The sequence below is a fragment of the Cetorhinus maximus genome, chromosome 28 (genome assembly GCF_964194155.1).
Source record: "Cetorhinus maximus chromosome 28, sCetMax3.hap1.1, whole genome shotgun sequence".
Lineage (NCBI taxonomy): Eukaryota > Metazoa > Chordata > Chondrichthyes > Lamniformes > Cetorhinidae > Cetorhinus > Cetorhinus maximus.
Genome location: NC_135906.1, coordinates 26,654,282 through 26,671,938, shown reverse-complemented (window position 1 = coordinate 26,671,938; position 17,657 = coordinate 26,654,282). Strand labels below are relative to the sequence as shown.

General features: G+C 43.8%; 1 protein-coding gene across 1 annotated transcript in view; it reads right to left on the bottom strand.

Moving 5' to 3' along the window:
• The window catches only part of LOC144668773 (uncharacterized), a 34,498-nt gene extending 22,241 nt beyond the window's left edge, over positions 1 to 12,257 (bottom strand). Inside the window, exons 1-3 of the mRNA XM_078531103.1 lie at positions 12,175 to 12,257; positions 8,737 to 9,020; positions 7,581 to 7,729 (exon numbers count right to left, since the gene is read on the bottom strand). Coding sequence (XP_078387229.1) covers positions 7,581 to 7,729; positions 8,737 to 9,020; positions 12,175 to 12,257 — 516 coding nt within the window. The remainder of the gene's footprint in view (positions 1 to 7,580; positions 7,730 to 8,736; positions 9,021 to 12,174) is intronic.
• Between the last annotated feature and the right edge of the window lie 5,400 nt (positions 12,258 to 17,657).

The following is a 17,657-nucleotide window of genomic DNA, read 5'->3' as shown; positions in this document are numbered from 1 at the left end:
TTAGAGCTTGGATTAGTACTTGGGACTATGATGTTATTGCTATTACAGAGACTGGGTTGAAGGATGGACAGGATTGGCAGATAAATGTTCCAGGACTTAGATGTTTCAGGCAGGATAGAGAGGGATGTAGAAGAGGTGGGGGAGTTGCACTTCTGGTTAAGGGGAATATCACAGCTGTATGACAGGAGGACACCTCGGTGGGCTCATGCAGCGAGGCTATATGGGTAGAGCTCCGGAATAGGAAGGGTGCAGTCACAATGTCGGGGGTTTACTATAGGCCTCCCAATTGCCGGCGGGAGATTGAGGAACAGTTATGTAGGCAGATTTTGGAAAGATGTAAGAGCAATAGGGTTGTTGTGGTGGGTGATTTTAACTTTCCCTATATTGACTGGGAATCACTTAGTGCTAGGGGTTTGGATGGTGCAGAATTTGTAAGGTGCATCCAGGAGGGCTTCCCGAGACAATATGTAGATAGTCCAACTAGGGAAGGGGCAATACCGGACCTGGTATTAGGGAATGAACCCGGCCAGGTGGTCGAAGTTTCAGTAGGAGAGCATTTCGGGAAAAGTGACCATAATTCAGTAAGTTTCAAGGTACTGGTGGATAAGGAAAACAGGAGTCCACAGGTTAAGGTGCTTAATTGGGGGAAGGCTAATTATAACAATATTAGGCAGGAACTGAGGAATCTAGACTGGAGGCGAATGTTTGAGGGCAAATCAACAACTGACATGTGGGGGGCTTTCAAACATCAGTTGATAAGAATTCAGGACCGGCATGTTCCTGCTAGGATGAAGGATAAGCATGGCAAGTTTCAGGAACCTTGGAGAACGAAGGATATTGTGAGATTAGTCAAAAAGAAAAGGGAAGCATTCGTAAGGGCTAGAAGGCTAGGAACAGATGAAGCCCGTGGAGAATATAAAGAAAGTAGGAAGAAACTTAAGCAAGGAGTCAGGAGGGCTAAAAGGGGTCATGAAAAGTCACTGGCAACCAGGATTAAGGAAAATCCCAAGGCCTTTTATACATATGTAAAGGGCAAGAGGGTAGCCAGGGAAAGGGTGGGCCCACTCAGGGACAGAGGTGGGAATCTGTGTGTGGAGCCAGAAGAAATGGGAGAGATACTGAATGAATACTTCTCATCAGTATTCACCAAAGAAAAGGACTTAGCGGTCAATTTGTCTAGGGAAGAGTGTGTAAATAGCCTGGATCATGTTGAGATCAAAAAAGAGGTGTTAGGCGTCTTGAAGAATATTAAGGTGGATAAGTCCCCAGGACAAGATGGGATCTACCCCAGAGTACTGAGGGAGGCAAGGGAGGAAATTGTTGGGGCCTTGACAGAAATCTTTGTACCCTCACTGGCTACGGGTGAGGTCCCAGAGGACTGGAGAATGGCCAATGTTGTTCCATTGTTTAAGAAGGGTAGCAGGGATAATCCAGGAAATTACAGGCCGGTGAGCCTTACGTCAGTGGTAGGGAAATTATTGGAGAAGATTCTTCGTTACAGGATTTACTACCATTTGGAAGCAAATGGGCGTATTAGTGAGAGGTAGCATGGTTTTGTGAAGGGGAGGTCGTGTCTCACTAACTTGATCGAGTTTTTTGAGGAAGTGACAAAGATGATCGACGATGGAAGGGCAGTGGATGTTATCTACATGGATTTCAGTAAGGCCTTTGACAAGGTCCCTCATGGCAGACTGGTACAGAAGGTAAAGTCGCACGGGATCAGAGGTGAGCTGGCAAGATGGATACAGAATTGGCTTGGTCATAGAAGATAGAGGGTAGCAGTGGAAGGGTTCTTTTCTGAATGGAGGGCTGTGACTAGTGGAGTTCCGCAGGGATCAGTGCTGGGACCTTTGCTGTTTGAAATATATGTAAATGATTTGGAGGAAAATGTAACTGGGCTAATTAGTAAGTTTGCAGATGACACTAAGGTTGAAGGAGTTGCAGAGAGTGAAGAGTATTGTCAAAGGATACAACGGGATATAGATCGGTTGGAGACTTGGACGGAGAAATGGCAGATGGAGTTTAATCTGGACAAATGCGAGGCAATGCATTTTGGAAGGTCTAATACAGGCAGGAATTACACAGTAAATGGCAGAACACTTAAGTGCATCGACGGGCAGAGGGGTCTGGGTGTACAGGTCCACAGGTCACTGAAAGTGGCAACGCAGGTGGATAAGGTAGTCAGGAAGGCATATGGCATGCTTGCCTTCATTGGCAGGGGTATTGAGTATAAAAGCTGGGAAGTCATGCTGCAGCTGTATAGAACCTTGATTAGGCCAAACTTGGAATATTGTGTGCAATTCTGGTCGCCACATTACCAGAAGGATATGGAGGCGTTGGAGAGGGTACAGAGGAGGTTTACCAGGATGCTGCCTGGTCTGGAGGTTATTAGCTATGAAGAGAGGTTGGAGAAACTTGGATTGTTCTCACTAGAGCGACAGAGATTGAGGGGCGACTTGATAGAAGTTTACAAAATTATGAGTGGCATGGACAGAGTAGATAGTCAGAAGCTTTTTCCCAGGGTGGAAGAGTCAATTACTAGGGGACATAGATTTAAGGTGAGAGCAGAAAACTATAAAGATGATGCGCAGGGCAAGTTTTTTACGCAGAGGGTAGTAAGTGTCTGGAATTCGCTGCCAGAGGAGGTGGTGGAAGCAGGTACTATAGTGGTGTTTAAGAGGCAGCTTGACAAATACATGAATAGGATGGGAATAGAGGGATACGGACCCCGGAAGTGCAAAATGTTTTAGTTGACGGGCAATATGATCGGCGCAGGCTTGGAGGGCCGAAGGGCCTGTTCCTGTGCTGTACTTTTCTTTGTTCTTTGTTCTATCACTGGCCCTCTATCCAGCTCTACCTGTCCCACCCCCCTTAAGCCAGCTTATATTTCACCTCTTTTCTATTTTTCCTTAGTTCTGTTGAAGAGTCATACGGACTCGAAACGTTAACTGTGTTCCTCTCTGCAGATGCTGTCAGACCTGCTGAGTTTCTCCAGGTATTTTTGTTTTTGTTTTGGATTTCCAGCATCCGCAGTTTTTTGCTTTTATCTTGATGTTCTGGGGACCTGGGTTCATATCCCACCCCAGCAGATGTTGAAATTTGAATTCAATAAAAATCTAGAATTAAAATGTCCGATGATGACCACAAAACCATCGCTGATTGTCGTCAAAACTCATCTGATTCACGAATGTCCTTTAGGGAAGGAAATCTGCCGTCCTTACCTGGTCTGGCCCTATGTGTGACTCCAGACCCACAGCAATGTGGTTGACTCATGAATGCCCTCTGAACAAGGGCAATTAGGGGTGGGCAATAAATGCCGGCCTAGCCAGTGACAGCCACATCCCATGAATGAATAAAAATTGCTAGGATGGAAATTACATTACATTAGCTTCAGGGCAGGTAGAGCTGCTTATCAGGTATAAGGGGCATTTGGTTGCTATCAGAATATTCCATCTCTATGGTAATTGTTTAGTTAAACATTTTGTGCTTGGTTAAAATCACAATCAAATTTAGTTCACAAAGTTAGAAATACAACTTGTTACTCTACAACTGGAAAACAATCTGCCCTAAATCCAGGTACGAAATGGGACACATTGAACAGGCCCATATGGAAAATTATGGGGCTCTGGACAGAAATGAAACTCCGTTTGATATTAAAACACCTGAAAAATCAAATGAGTCAGACACAAAGTTTGGATTGTCTAAATGTCAATATTTTTAAAACGCTGGGCTCCAGTTATTTCCAAATTGTCTGCTTTCCAACCTCGTGGGTTCCCAGTCCCACCCAGCCGCTGAGCTGACAGAATTCTCTGACCCACTCCGAGGCCTGCTCTTAAAATTGGCCATCTCAGAGTTTGCTGCCCATCCCTAATTGCCCTTGAACTGAGTGTCCTGCTCGGCCGTTTCAGAAGCTAGTGGGTCTGGAGTCACAAGTAGGCCCGATCAGGTACGGATATTAGTGAACCAGTTGGGCTTTTACAACAATCTGATAGTTTCATGGCAGTCACCACCTACTGAGGCTAGATTTCAATTTCAGATTTTATGAACTGAATTCAAATTCCACCAGCTGCAGTTGGTGCGATTTGAACCCATGTCCCCAGAGCATTAGCGGGGGCAGCTGGATTAATAGCCCAGTGACATTACCACATTACCACTACACCACCATCTCCCCCCACCTTTTTTTTTGTCTGAACTCGTTTCACCAATTTCCTCCAGCCCTTCAATGAATCACAGTAAAGTGCAATCCCGCAAGCATCAGTCACACTGCCGGGCCTTACCTTACGTTTCTGTGGATGTCTGCCATCCTTTACTATCTCATTCTTTGGCTTGCCACCCGCCACAACCTCACCCTCACCCTGCAGTTAACGAAAGTTGCCTTAATGTGATGTGACTATGGCGAGCAACTTTGTACGGTAATCTGGGAAATCCTGTTTGCTTGCGTATGCTCTAGTGCTCTGATCCCCTGAAGGTTGAATGTTCCTCCTCCACCACCCACCCTGACCCCCCGCCACACTAATTCGAAAGGAAAGTAGGTCACATATGTTTCACTGAAAAACTATGCATTTAGCAATCACAATTTCAAGCAGTACCAATATTTAAATCCATAATGACTAATTCATGGAAATACCCAAACTTCTATGAACCAAATAACAAGGGAATGAAATCCCCTCATGTGCCCTGAGACATGAGAATTTAAGTTACAACCTAATGAGTCTATTCTGCCATCTGGGGAGGCAATTATTGCAAAGTGCTCCTTGAAACATGACCTGGTTAGTTAACAGAGGATCTTCAGCTTAAAAGGGACCTAAGGTCATTAAACTCTTAAATTTCATTCATAAAATGATTGAAATAACCCAAATTACACTCTCCACATCATAATACTTCCATAAATCCAATGGAATTATTTGAAAAAAAAAGAGCAGGGAAGCTTGCTCTCCTGTGCCCTGGCCGATAATCATCCCACAGTCAACATCGCAAAAACAGATTATCTGGTCATTATCGCATTACTGTTGTGTGAGCTTGCTGTGTGCAAATAAGCTGCTGTATTTCCTACATTATAATGGTGGCTACACTTCAGAAGTACTCTATTGGCTGTCAAGTGCTTTGGGACATCCCGAGATTGTGAAAATTGCTATTTAAATGCAAGTCTTCCTTTTTATTTCAACAACTTGGCTCAAGGAAATCCACAGAGGAGACCCCTCAACTCCCCCACCCTGCTTCCTTCCATTCCCTTTAACTGTGATCTCTCTGGCCTCTTTGAACGAGGTTGCTTAATTAAAGGCAAATTATTGGCATTATTCATGCGGTGAATTCAAGTCCCTGGGAAGTAGAACTGGGTTGTGCCTGCCCAAACATATTTCACTTGGGAGACTTAACAACCATGAAAGACTACCCTTCATTTCGCATACTCTTCTGTAATTATAAACTATTGATGTGCCATTACATTTTTACTTGCTAACTACAGTGATGGTTTATTCATCAATCATCACTAATGATGATTTTCAAATGTAATTTTTTATTCCCTTGTATAAATCTATAAATCAGCCAGAGTTCCACATCTTGCGTTCTCACTTACATTAAGAGCTGTGTCCCAATCCCTTCCCTCACACCCCTAAAACTCCGCTCTAAGACTCTTGGCCGTGTTTTCCAAATTCTTTCATGGTCTCACTCCTTCCAAACTCAGCTACCCCTTCCAGACTTATGCCCCACCTATTGATTCTTACTCACCCCTCCTGTCCCAGTATTGGAAGATGTTATGTTGTGGGTCAGTGGGTAACACTCCTGCCTCTGAATCGGAAGGTTTGAGACCTACTCCAGAATGGATAATCAAGGGAGACACTTCCACAAATGACCGGATTTATTGAATTCAAGACTTGCTATGGTGGGAGCTGAACTCAAGGCAACAGGGTTGCTTGTCCAGTACTATAACGAGGCAGTGCAGTCTTTAAGTATTCAATCACCTCTGTTTCATTGCACCTTTCAGTTTAGTTTCCCAAGTAGCAGCACAAGTTGTACAAGACAGGTAAGGGCTCGCCAGGGGTCCCGCTGCGAGTTTGACGAGTTGCTTCCAAAGGTGACCTTGTGCGGTCGTTTCTTTTTCCATTCCCTTCTTTGTTCCCATTTCCTCGTCGATTTCTTTCTTGAGCTCCTGTCCACGGTGTGCCTAATTTTCTGGCAAGGCACTGTAGGTTTAGGGGGAAGTCCAACAGGAAAGAACGGCCTCCCCTCTAAGATGGTGCTTGTTTGCACCCAGTTAAGGTAGTGAGAGTACCTGGTGAATAGGGCAGTGTAGTTGCACGATTGTTTGCAGAAGCTCGCAGCCCCGGCTATAATCCAAATTTTTGTGCGCTTGTCCTGACATTCAAGGGGGGCTCCGTAACCTCCCTAGGAAAAAAGAAGAGCTGGAACCAATAATACTGTGCGAAGCCCCTTAAACGTTGACCCTATTGAGTACAATTCAACAGACAACCCATTCCAACCTGTGGGCTTCCACCATATAGGAGTCTACACAATGAAAACCAACAAGTGGGGCAGTGGAAATCACATCAGATTCTTTCCCATCATCCACACGTTGGGATATATGAGTACTGTTGAATTTTCCTCGATCATCTTTGGAATCCACAGTAGGGAACACCTATACAGAACTTCCCTTCAGAAGATCCAAGGTTGACGAAGAGCATACATGGTCAATGAAAAGAATGGGTTGAATGACCTTTCTTGTTCTGTGTATTTTTTTATGTTCTGTACCTCAGACCCTGACAAGCCCCCTTAAAACTAGCATTTCTTGCCCTGGGCTGTGGTGACAGGATGGGTATTACAATCTGCCTCAGTACTCTGGGGTAAGAAAGAAAACCAAATCAAGTAGGATATTGACTCCTGATGCCTTTTGCCTGCAAAAGCTGGATGTGATTATTAATGGCAGATAAGATTGGCCTCTGATGTCTCCAATATCCAACCCAATTCACAAATACCCCGCCAAAACTCCTCATCCTAGGTTCGCACATAAAAATAAAATTGTCACTCGGATAAGGAACTGCTGGTCTACTGGAGACAGTAGCACAATCTTCATGAGGAAGAGAATAAGATAAGAAGCAGGTGTAGGCCATTTGGCCCTTCAAGCCCTGCTCTGCCAAGCAGTAAGATTGTGGCCGATACCTCAACTGCGTCTTCCCACACTATCTTTGTACCCCTTTATACGCAAAAATCTATCCATCTCTCACTTGAATATACTCAATGTCTGAGCAGCTACAGACCTCTGGAATAGAAAATTCCAAAGATTCACAACCCTTGGAGTGAAGATATTTCACCTCATCTCTGTCCTAAATGGTTGAACCCCTGTTCTCAGACTATGGCCTCCAGCGTTACATTCCCCAGCCTGGGGAAACATTCTCCCAGCACCTAGCCTGTCAAGCCCCTTAAGAATGTTTCAATGAGATCACCCCTCATTCTTCCAAACATAGAAAAAACTGTTTATCCTGTCTGATACAAAATGTGAGAAGTGCTCCGGATCACCTCTACATTGAGGTACCCCACCCGTAGCGCTCAGATAATAGAATGGCAAGCATTGAATAAAACATTACCATGCAGAGAGACTGTTTCTTATCCCAATTCATCACGCAAATCACGTTTTTCCTCAAGTTTTCAGGGTAGAATTTCCCGCAAGTCGCAAGCGTCTGATGCCCTACATTCTGCTTTACCATGTGGTAAATTGGAGGCATGGGACCTTGAGCTGTACACACAAAGCAAACAGGGTCAAATCCACAAGAAAATCAGCTGTATTTAACACTGAGCCTGACTCTCTGAAACTGAGTTCAAACGTGTGAGAAGAAAAACCATAGTGTTGTAATAAGAACAGCCTTGTACAGATTTACGCAGACTAATGGCTTCCTTTCAGACCGAATTTAAGCCCCTAACACAGGTTGGTTTTAGACCACCCCATTTCCCTGTTCTCTTCCCATAGCCTTTTATAACTTTCTTTTCCAAGTATCCAGTACCTTTTTGAATGCTGTAATTGGTTTAATGTCGATTGCCACTTACGGCAATTGCACGTTCACATATGGATAGCTCCTTGGCACAATGGATAGCATGTTGAACTTCTAGCGGCAGAAGGCGTTCTGGGTTTTGAGTCCTAGCAGAGTCGATGCACCGCTGCTGGGACTCAAACCCAGGCTAAGCCACCCCAAGCTACAATGCTTGACAGTTAACTGTCAGTCACCATCACTGGTGCATTCTCCATGGCAACGTCTCTACCAAGCAGGGTCCGTTTGCCATCAATCAGCGCTCTCTTCACATACAGTATGAATTGTTGTTTTCCCCTTATACTGGTATTCTTGTGAAGTGTCCTGATGAGTGCAAGATGCAAAGCTTTGACATGTTTCTTTTTTCGGCAACACTCCAAGTTCTCCTGACATCACCCCTGGCCGGCCCAGCTCTATCTAGTTTTAGGGTTACATCCCATGGTGTCCAAGGAAGTGGTACCACTGTATCCACCCCATCAAATTCTCTGACACTAACATCCACCATGACTATTTCCTGTATACGATATTGCCTAGAAAGCACTAGGAGATAAAGACATTCTGCTACTAAAGGAGGGAGTGATGTTTGATAGAGACACCACTCCATATCACTATTGCACATCTCCTGCAAATACACCACTGGCCTAAGTTGCCAGTAGTGAGTGAGGTGTGAAGAGGGGAAACAAACAGACACAATTGAAATAAAACTCAAATTAATTACCTGCGCTTTTCAATTGCCATCCAGAAACCCAGCAATTTTCCACAGTGTCCATGTCAAAGTGTCTGTCATCCGGTAGGCAGATTGGTGACACCAGGTTGTTGAAAATAAATGGTTCTCTCACCAGAGCGAGAGCAATATCGTTGTCTGGGATTTTGACCCCGAACAAATCGTACACAAAATATTTGTGCAAAATGATTTTGTGAACGTTATAAATAATTTGCACGTCGTCCACCTGAAGGGTCCCAGCGACGATGACTAAGTTTGGATAGAGTTCCCTGGAGCTGCTGAGGAACGTGAAAAACAAGTATTGAAATAGGGTTTCAGCGAAGGATAAAAACGCACGCACTGCAGGCGTTGAAAACCTGAAGCGAAAGGTTCGAGAAACAGCAAGTCCAACTGGTATCCAAACTGAGCAATTTCAGCCAACGCCTTTTCCCATCCACTTCCTCTGCCTATCATCCACTTAACTCCCTGCAGTTTGGGAGCAGATTTGACCTCTTTTACCTTTCGAATTCCTTCTCACTGTCTGTCTTAAGATGATCTTATCATTTAGCGCTGTTAAACCTCTTTAAAAACCCATTGTGACGAGAGATAGTCTACATGGTTCTTGCCTGTTCCTTCTTACCCACCTCATTTTGTTCAGTCTGCAAAGAGACTTTCTTACCTCTGAACCCAGTTCGAGATGAAGGGCCTACACCCCAGCCATTAATCTAACTCTTAGATGAAGCTGGTGTATTTTCAACATTTTCCATTTTAATCTTGGGGTTTTGTTAATGTCCAAAAGCACTAATGTGGTTTCCAAATAGCATATGGTAAGTGCTGCAGTCACCATTGCCTCCTACCTATTTTCCAGAGAATTTTCCCATTAGTGCTTGGTGGAACCATCACTCTCTCTCGGTTTTGGTTTCATTTACTTAAACAAGGAAATGGTTGCTGACTCAAAGTATTGCCAACTAGGCGAAAATTTGAACTAAGTCACAACAACCGAGATGTGAAATGCTGAGTGGATATTGACTTGAAATGTTAACTCTCGTTTCTCTCTCTTCACTAATGTTGCCAGTCCTGCCCAGTATTTCCAGCAGTTTCTGCTTTTATGTCAAATTCAAGGTAAAATTTAAAGTGCTTTGGGATGTTCTGAGTTCACAAAAGGTGCTGTAGAAATGCAAGTTTTATCTTTTTTATGTTGTGAGGTGGATCAGAATCCTGGAACTCCCTCCCTAACAGCAATGTGGGTGTACCTACACCACGTGGACTGCAGCGGTTCAAGAAGGCAGCTCACCACCACCTTCTCAAGGGCAATTAGCGATGGGCAATAAAGGTTGGCCCAGCCAGCGACACCCACATCCCGTGAATGAATAAAAAAAAGAGCTCCCAGGTCCTTAGCCATGACAAGTCAGAAGATACACTGCTTTATAACAGGTGTATTTATGTAACACAATGTGTTATAAGGTATGAAGAAGGGAATGTTTACACTTCAATAGCTATTTCCCAATCAATGTGGGGTGAGACATCTTTTAAGTTGTTTGCTGTTGAAGTGATGACTGTGTTCAAGTTGCCCATTAAGGCCACAACCAAAGCAGAGCATATAATCTTCTACCTACTGAACTACTTCCTTTATAGAATCATAGAACGGTTACAGCACAGAAGGTGGCCATTCGGCCTTTTGTGTCTGTGCTGGCTCTCCAAAGGAGCAATTTACCTAGTGCCGCTTTCCCACTATCTCTACCTAGCCCTGTACATTCTTCCTTTACAGATAACAATCCAATTTGAATGTCTCAACTGGACCTACCTCCACTACACTCGGAGACAGCGCATTCCAGATCCTAACCGCATGAAATAGTTTTTCCTCACGTCTCCATTGTTTCTTTTGCCAATAAACTGAAATCTGTGATCTCTGGTTCTTGATCCTACCACCAATGGGAACAGTTTCTCCCTATCTACTGTGTCCAGACCCTAGAATTGATCTAATTAGGTAATCTGACATTCAGTTAGAAGCTGGTTGCTGTTGCGTGGTAACTGTTGCAGGTTGCTTATAAAACTCAGCAGGCAAACACTATGAAAGTCCCAAAATACAGTGATACTTACAACATGAAAACACAATGTGCTGTTGTCAAAACCCACCATCTATCCAGAATAACACCACCGCATAAATACTTCCAGTTAAACTGCAATTGGACTTGCCATGGGAACTCTCCAGGACGCATCATTCTGGCAAAGTTGCTTTCGTATTTTATATTTGGCACACCGCATCCTGTAAAGATTTAGCAGAGACTTGGTAGGTTCAGGACCTAGTGTCCACTTTTTACACTCGCTTCAAAGCTAAAACATTCACAACTACACCAGCTGAATGATCATGTACTGTTAACTGCCTAGTGTGTAATTAAACTGTATAGACATAAGGTCCCAATGGCATTGGTTAATCTCAGCCAGGACAGTTGGAGTGTTTCCCAAAAATGGCACAAATTAGGCAGGGACGATGGGGCGGGGGGGTGGGGGGTGGGCCGGTGGTTAAAGGAAGAACAGGCAGCCCTTGGCCTGGATTTTCTAGCCCCGTTGCGGGTGGGACCCGCCGCGGGTGAGGCTGCGCCCCAGCCAGAAGTCCATCGACTTGTGGCGGGACCGGGAGATCGTGGCAACGGGAGGGTGTGGAAAATCCCGCCGCACGTCATCTTCTGCTAGAAAAAAATCCCGAATGTAAGATCAGGCTTGGATGGTCATATATATTGCTTGTGTAATGTGATTTTTTTTTATTTGCATAGAAATTCTAAGGAAAGCGCTGTTCATGGTGAAAACATTTTACTTAAAAAAAAATTCAGCGTTGTGAAGGGTGGGTCTGGCCACGTTGCCATGGAATGCTCCAAACAGTTGGACCTTGTCATAACACCTATTCCTCGTGGAAACATTTATACAGAAAATACCTTTGACCACGGGTCCATCAGGTAATGTCCTAGAGGCCTGCGGGAAAAGGAAATGATGGGTCCTTTCAGATGGTTCCCCGAGCAGACTGTCAAAGTCATTTGGCAGAATGCCTCATCGCCAGAACTTTCAAACGAGCACCAAGATGCAGCTTGGCTGGTGGTGAGAAAGGCCCTCCCCGTCAGATCCTTCCTACACACCCAGGGTTTCACTGCCTCCGCACGTTGCCTCCGAGGTGCTGTGGTGAGGAAGAGAAGGTTGACCGCCTCTTGCTGGAATGCACCTTTGCCAAGATTTGGAAAGAGATGCAGTGATTTTTGTCGAGGTTCATCCCGAGCAGCTCCGTGACACGACTTGGTGCTCTACGGGCTGTTCCCAGGGATGCACACTGAGAGAAACATCAACTGCAGCTGGAGGATCATCAACTCAAGTGAAAGATGCTCTTCAGCCTGCCTAAACGTGGTCTTCCAGTGTTGATTGATTGAGTGTTGCAGACTGGCACATTCCAAGGTCCAGAACTACCTGTTGAGGGATGCACTAAAGCTTGGGGCAGCCGCCGCAGAAGCACAATGGTGAAAGGTCACTGTCCAAGGCCTTACAGCCATAGTACACCAAGGGGCTGGAAATGGTGTAGAATCCCACAGTTCAATGCCTAACTAGGAACGTATATTGCAAATATCAAGAACATTGAAATTGTATTGAGGCACCTTAGAGTGGAACATGCTGACTGGAGAAAAGTTTAACTCAATTGCATTTTCTGTAATATTCAATTTTAAACGTTTCACCCTGCTGCATGTCTGACATGGTATGTATATGGTAAATATCAAGAGTATTGCAATTGCATTGAGGAACCTCAGAGCAGAACATGCTGTATTGAAAAAAGTTTAATTTTATTGCACTATAACCTTTCATTTGGAGTAATGTACTTTTGTAATTGTAATGTACTCTTACAAGTTTTATGAATAAAGTATATTTCTGGAAAAAAAATATTTTAAAGGATCCCTTTTATTTTTTACAGCAAATCTAGGTAATGAGCATACAAGTGCACCAAGGTCATCTCACCAAACATTTGAATTTTCAAATGCACTGGAGCCATATTTATGGGTTTTATCCTGTTTTTTTTTGGGGGGGGGGGGTGGGTAAGCTGGTCAATAGGGGCAGACGATTTGTCTCCCTGATTTTAAACTGAGAGACTTGATCTGAAGGGATATCGAGCCGTATTTCGCTGCTTATTAGAATACTTTAGGCACATTATGGTGGAACATCAGGCCATAGAACTGTCCTGCTGCACTGACCTGCAACACATTCTAAACATTAACCCGAAACAATCAGAACTCATGCTTACCAGGGTAACACCAACCATCTAGTAAGTTCCAAATAAATACATAAATATAAGCCAATTTCATTTTTTTTATGTTAGCAACAAAAATATTGGGTCAGCCATTCTGAAAACCACTGCACTAACTCGAGGTTTCTCTATTGCTTTGCAATGTAACTGCTTATCCTATTATGACATCACCACTTTCCTTCATAGCATGTCATGGCTTTATAAATTAAAAGTGTGACATAATTATTCTCCCCTGCTTTGTAATTGGTCTATTTTTGTGAACTAACAGTTTTCTGCAAGAAAGGCAATTAAATGGTGCTCTCAATGTACCCCAAACTCTGATTCGATTGTACGGCAAGGTTGAGGTTTTAAGGATCTCATTTAAAAATCAAAGTGTTACTCCATTAAAACACAAGGCTGGTAAGGAGATGGTCAAAGGTCACAATGTTGGCCATGGTTCTGTTTGTAGTAGTCCCATCTCCGACTCAAGGTTCACAGATACATAGCTCCACTCCAGAGCTTTGAGCACAAAATCTAGATGACCCTCTCAGTGCAATACTGAGGGAGTGCTGCACTGTCTGTGGTGCAGTCTCACCAATGAGATTTTGAAATCAGAGGATGTGAAAGATCCCATTGCACTATTCAAACAGCAGGGGAGAGCTCAAGTCAACCTACACATAATTAAAGCAGTATGTCTGTTCCTTCCTCACCCACACCTAATTTTCAAAACACAGCTCATGTCCGCTAGGGTGTTTAATCTGGTGTTTCCTGGTCTATAAACATCAAACGTAAAGAGTATATTTATTGAATAAAAAACCTAATGAAATTGTGTGTCAGTGGTTGAGTACAGTGCAGCTTTAGACATCTCATTATATAATGGATATCACTGAAAAAAGGGGTTTCATTAGATGATGCAACAGCACTGCTGGTGTTCCTCAGGGCAGATTCCTAGGCCAAACCACCTTTAGGAATCAATGACCTTCATCAATTGCCTTTCATCAAAAGGTCAGAACTGGGGATGTATGCTGATAGTTGTAGTGTTCAGTTCCATTCATAATTCTTCAGAAAGTGAAACAGCCCATGCCCACATGCAGAGAGACTTGTACAACATCCAGGGTTGGGCAAGTGACATTTGCAATAAACAAGAGCCATGCAACCAATTTCTTCACCAAGAGTCTAGCCATCTCCAACTGACAGCCAATGTCACTAACATTATCGCCCACTGTCAACATCCTGGGGATCACCATTGAATAGAAACTGGACCACCCACATAAATACTGTGCCTACAAGAGTAAGTCAGAGGCTGGGTAATGATTCAGCTCCTGACTTGCAAAGCCTATCACCTACAAGGCACAAGTCAGGAGCTTAATGTCTCCACATGCCTGGATAAGTACTGTGGGTGTACCTACAGGGTGCCCACAGGAACTGCAGCAGTTCAACGCAGCAGCTCAAAGACAATTAGGGACAGACAATAAATGCTGGCCTAGCCAGCAACACCCACATCCTGTAAATGGGAAAAAAAAAGCTCCAACACTCAAGAAGCTCAACACCATCCAGGACAAAGTAGTCCTTTCGACTGGTACCCCATCCACCACCTCAAACATTCACTGCCTCCACCACAGGGGCAGAGTGGTTGGTTGCAGTATGCATCATCTACAAGGTGTACTGCAGCAACTCACCAATGCTTCAACAGCACCTCAACCCATGACTTGCATCATCTAGAAGGCTGAGCATCAGGTGTACAGGACAGCACCAACTCCAAGTTCTCCTCCAAGTCTCACAGCATCCTAGCTTGGAAATATAGTCATTCCTTCATTGCCACTGGCTGAAAATTAAGGGAGTCCCTCTCTAACAGCACTGTGATCATATCAATGGCATGGGGACTGCAGCTGTCCAAGGTGGCAACTCATCACCACCTTCTTAAGGGCATCTAGGAATGGCCATTAAATCCCAGCTCAGCTTCATACAGAGATGTTTCTGGTCGCTTCAGTGGCCAACAAATGGACACAGGACAGCAGAGATAAAGGAAAACAATGAGTTGCAGGGAGAGTCAGGACCTCAAAGAGGCTTTTCAGAGCAGGGAAGTGGTGCCAAGGGAGTCACATTTTCTGGACATTTATCGGAGGTAAATTGGGACCACATTTCCACACAACTGTGACCACACTTCAATTAGACATGAAATGCTTCAAGGCATCCTGAACTGGCAGAAGCACTACACAAATGCAAGATCTCTTTTTAAAAAACTATAAATACATAGCCTACAGGAGATGGAATCAAATAAGTAAATACCAAAAAGGTAACTTATTACATGAAGATAGATTGTGCACACACCATAAACTGAGAGAGTTTATAGGACTTTAATTATTCAATGCATATACATACAGAAGTTATTCTGGCTACTACTAAAGAGGAAATATTTACATCAACTTTTGCCATCTAGATAAATCATAAACACAATGAAATTAAATCCATTGAATCTATAGGCAGATTACATGCTGGATAACAAAAGATTCAAATAGGTCCGAAAATAGAGTTAATTAGCCCCCCTCCCCAATCATGTGATGAACTGTTCCATGGCAAGAGAGTGGGCACTTCATAAAGAATAGGTGACCTCAGACCAATTGGTTAAGTAGGTCAGGTTTATAAACAGAAACCCTAGTTAATATTAAGGCTGAAGTTATACCACGTACACCAATGTAATGTGGTAGCAGGGCCACAGAGAGAATGAAGTACTGATTAGATTTGGAGATGTAATGAAGCCAAATGGTGCGAGATGGCCACCTGGGGAAAGCAGAGGGGGAAGAGGTGGGGGGTTGGGAGTGGGGCTGAACCATTACAGAGCATGGCACCATATGGAATACACCAGTGTGAAGCTAGGATTTTAAAAGTGCACAAAGGTCCCGGTAAGCCTAGAAACTCACTGCAGAACTAGTTTAAATATCATGAGAAAGTGGACTATGTTTTAAGCATCCCCCTCAGACAAGGAGTGTGTGTGTGTGTGTGTGTAAGCACACGTGGGAGAGCTTCTTCCTGGCGGGCAGAATGCGATTGACAGCCAGGCACAGCCCACAATCCAAAGAAAATCTTGTATTTGTCCAGACATGACAGTTCTGCCCAAATGTGACTTGAGCTGTAAAAATGGCATGTAAATCATCAGGTGGCTTACCACTGGCTTCCTTAAAAGGCTCGGAGGTAAAAATACCATGTTTCAGAAATTTCCTTTACTCAAATCTGAATAATCTTTCTAGGGCCCAGAGTGCATGTGCCATCCTGTTCAACATCCCTTTCAGAATTGATGTTGGAGTGGGGTGGGGGATGTTCTGCAATTCAAAAGGTACATTTTAACTGAACAGAACACAGGTCGTAAGCATAGGGAAATGCACAGAAGTTAATAGTAGCACACAAGGAATTCTCAGTGATACTTTAAACAAAGATTGCATTATAATGTTATCCAAGGCCAGAAGGTTCCACCAAACCATCTATGTATCATTTCAAAAATAAACCTCAATGTTGACTAATGCATTTGCAAACAGCTTCACTTAAACCAAATTTACAAACATGCATTGAAAAATTCAAAAATTCCCATATACAGTCTGGTGACAGAAACTTGTGCAGAGGCTGCATTTAATTAGTGCAATAAAGCTTCAAAAACAAAAGTGAATTCAATGCAATCTACACCGACGCACAGAATTAGGGTGTGGCAGGGGCCAAACGGTATCGCCTCTCGCCTGAGGAGATCCAGGGGAGGTTGAGTTCTCAAACGCTTTCGCCAGACTAGTTTTGTGTTGCAACCGTTGTGACATCCCTTCAGTGTGAAGTTCGGCAAATGCAGTTTATCGCAACAAGTCGCCTTCGTGTCAGACAAAAGAAAAGAGACAAAATTGTGCAACACCAGAGACTGCTATGGCTGATCGAGAACACAGGGCTGTTATCTCAGAAAACTGGAATCGATTGAGGATAGGGGAGAAGTGAATTCTCCAGGCACCATACTCTCTAGTGAGCTTACTAACAAATTAATTCAAACTAAAATACTCCCTAAAGGCAAGCCTTCATTCTAGCAATAGAAATTTCTCCAGTAATTGTTTGTCTTGAGGTAATAAGTGTTCAGATGTAAATATCTTTGGATATACTAGTGAGCTTTACTAGGTTATATGATCTAGAAATTGATTCAACATCTCTTATTTGACATTGATGGGATACTGTGTTGTGCCTGCTGCTGTGATGTATGGTGCCATCCAGTGGGAGGATGTAAGTTTATACCATGATTCCACGTACAGCAAGCTCCTGAGTTTGGCAGTGTTAATGGAGGAGGTGGAGGGGGCAGGGGGAGCGAGAGAAGTTGGACCCTTCCCCTTAGGGACGGAGAGAAGGAAAGTTCAGAGCACAAGTCTGTCCTGGCCCCCCTCGTCTACTTCCTTTGAGCAGCCTCAAAGGAAATAGTAGATGACTTGCTCACTGCAAAAAAAAAAAGTGCCAGGGGGATGGACAGAACCCATTCTAAAGGGGGGAGTGGAAGACAACACACACAAAATCCTGAATAAGTCAGAGAACCCAACACTGTGAAGTGCCATCAACAGACATGTAAATCACCATAATCCAATAGGCTATCAATTTATGAAGGATTTCTGGTGATGGAAAATATTATGGGTATGAAAGCTGTTACATGTAATCTGCAATT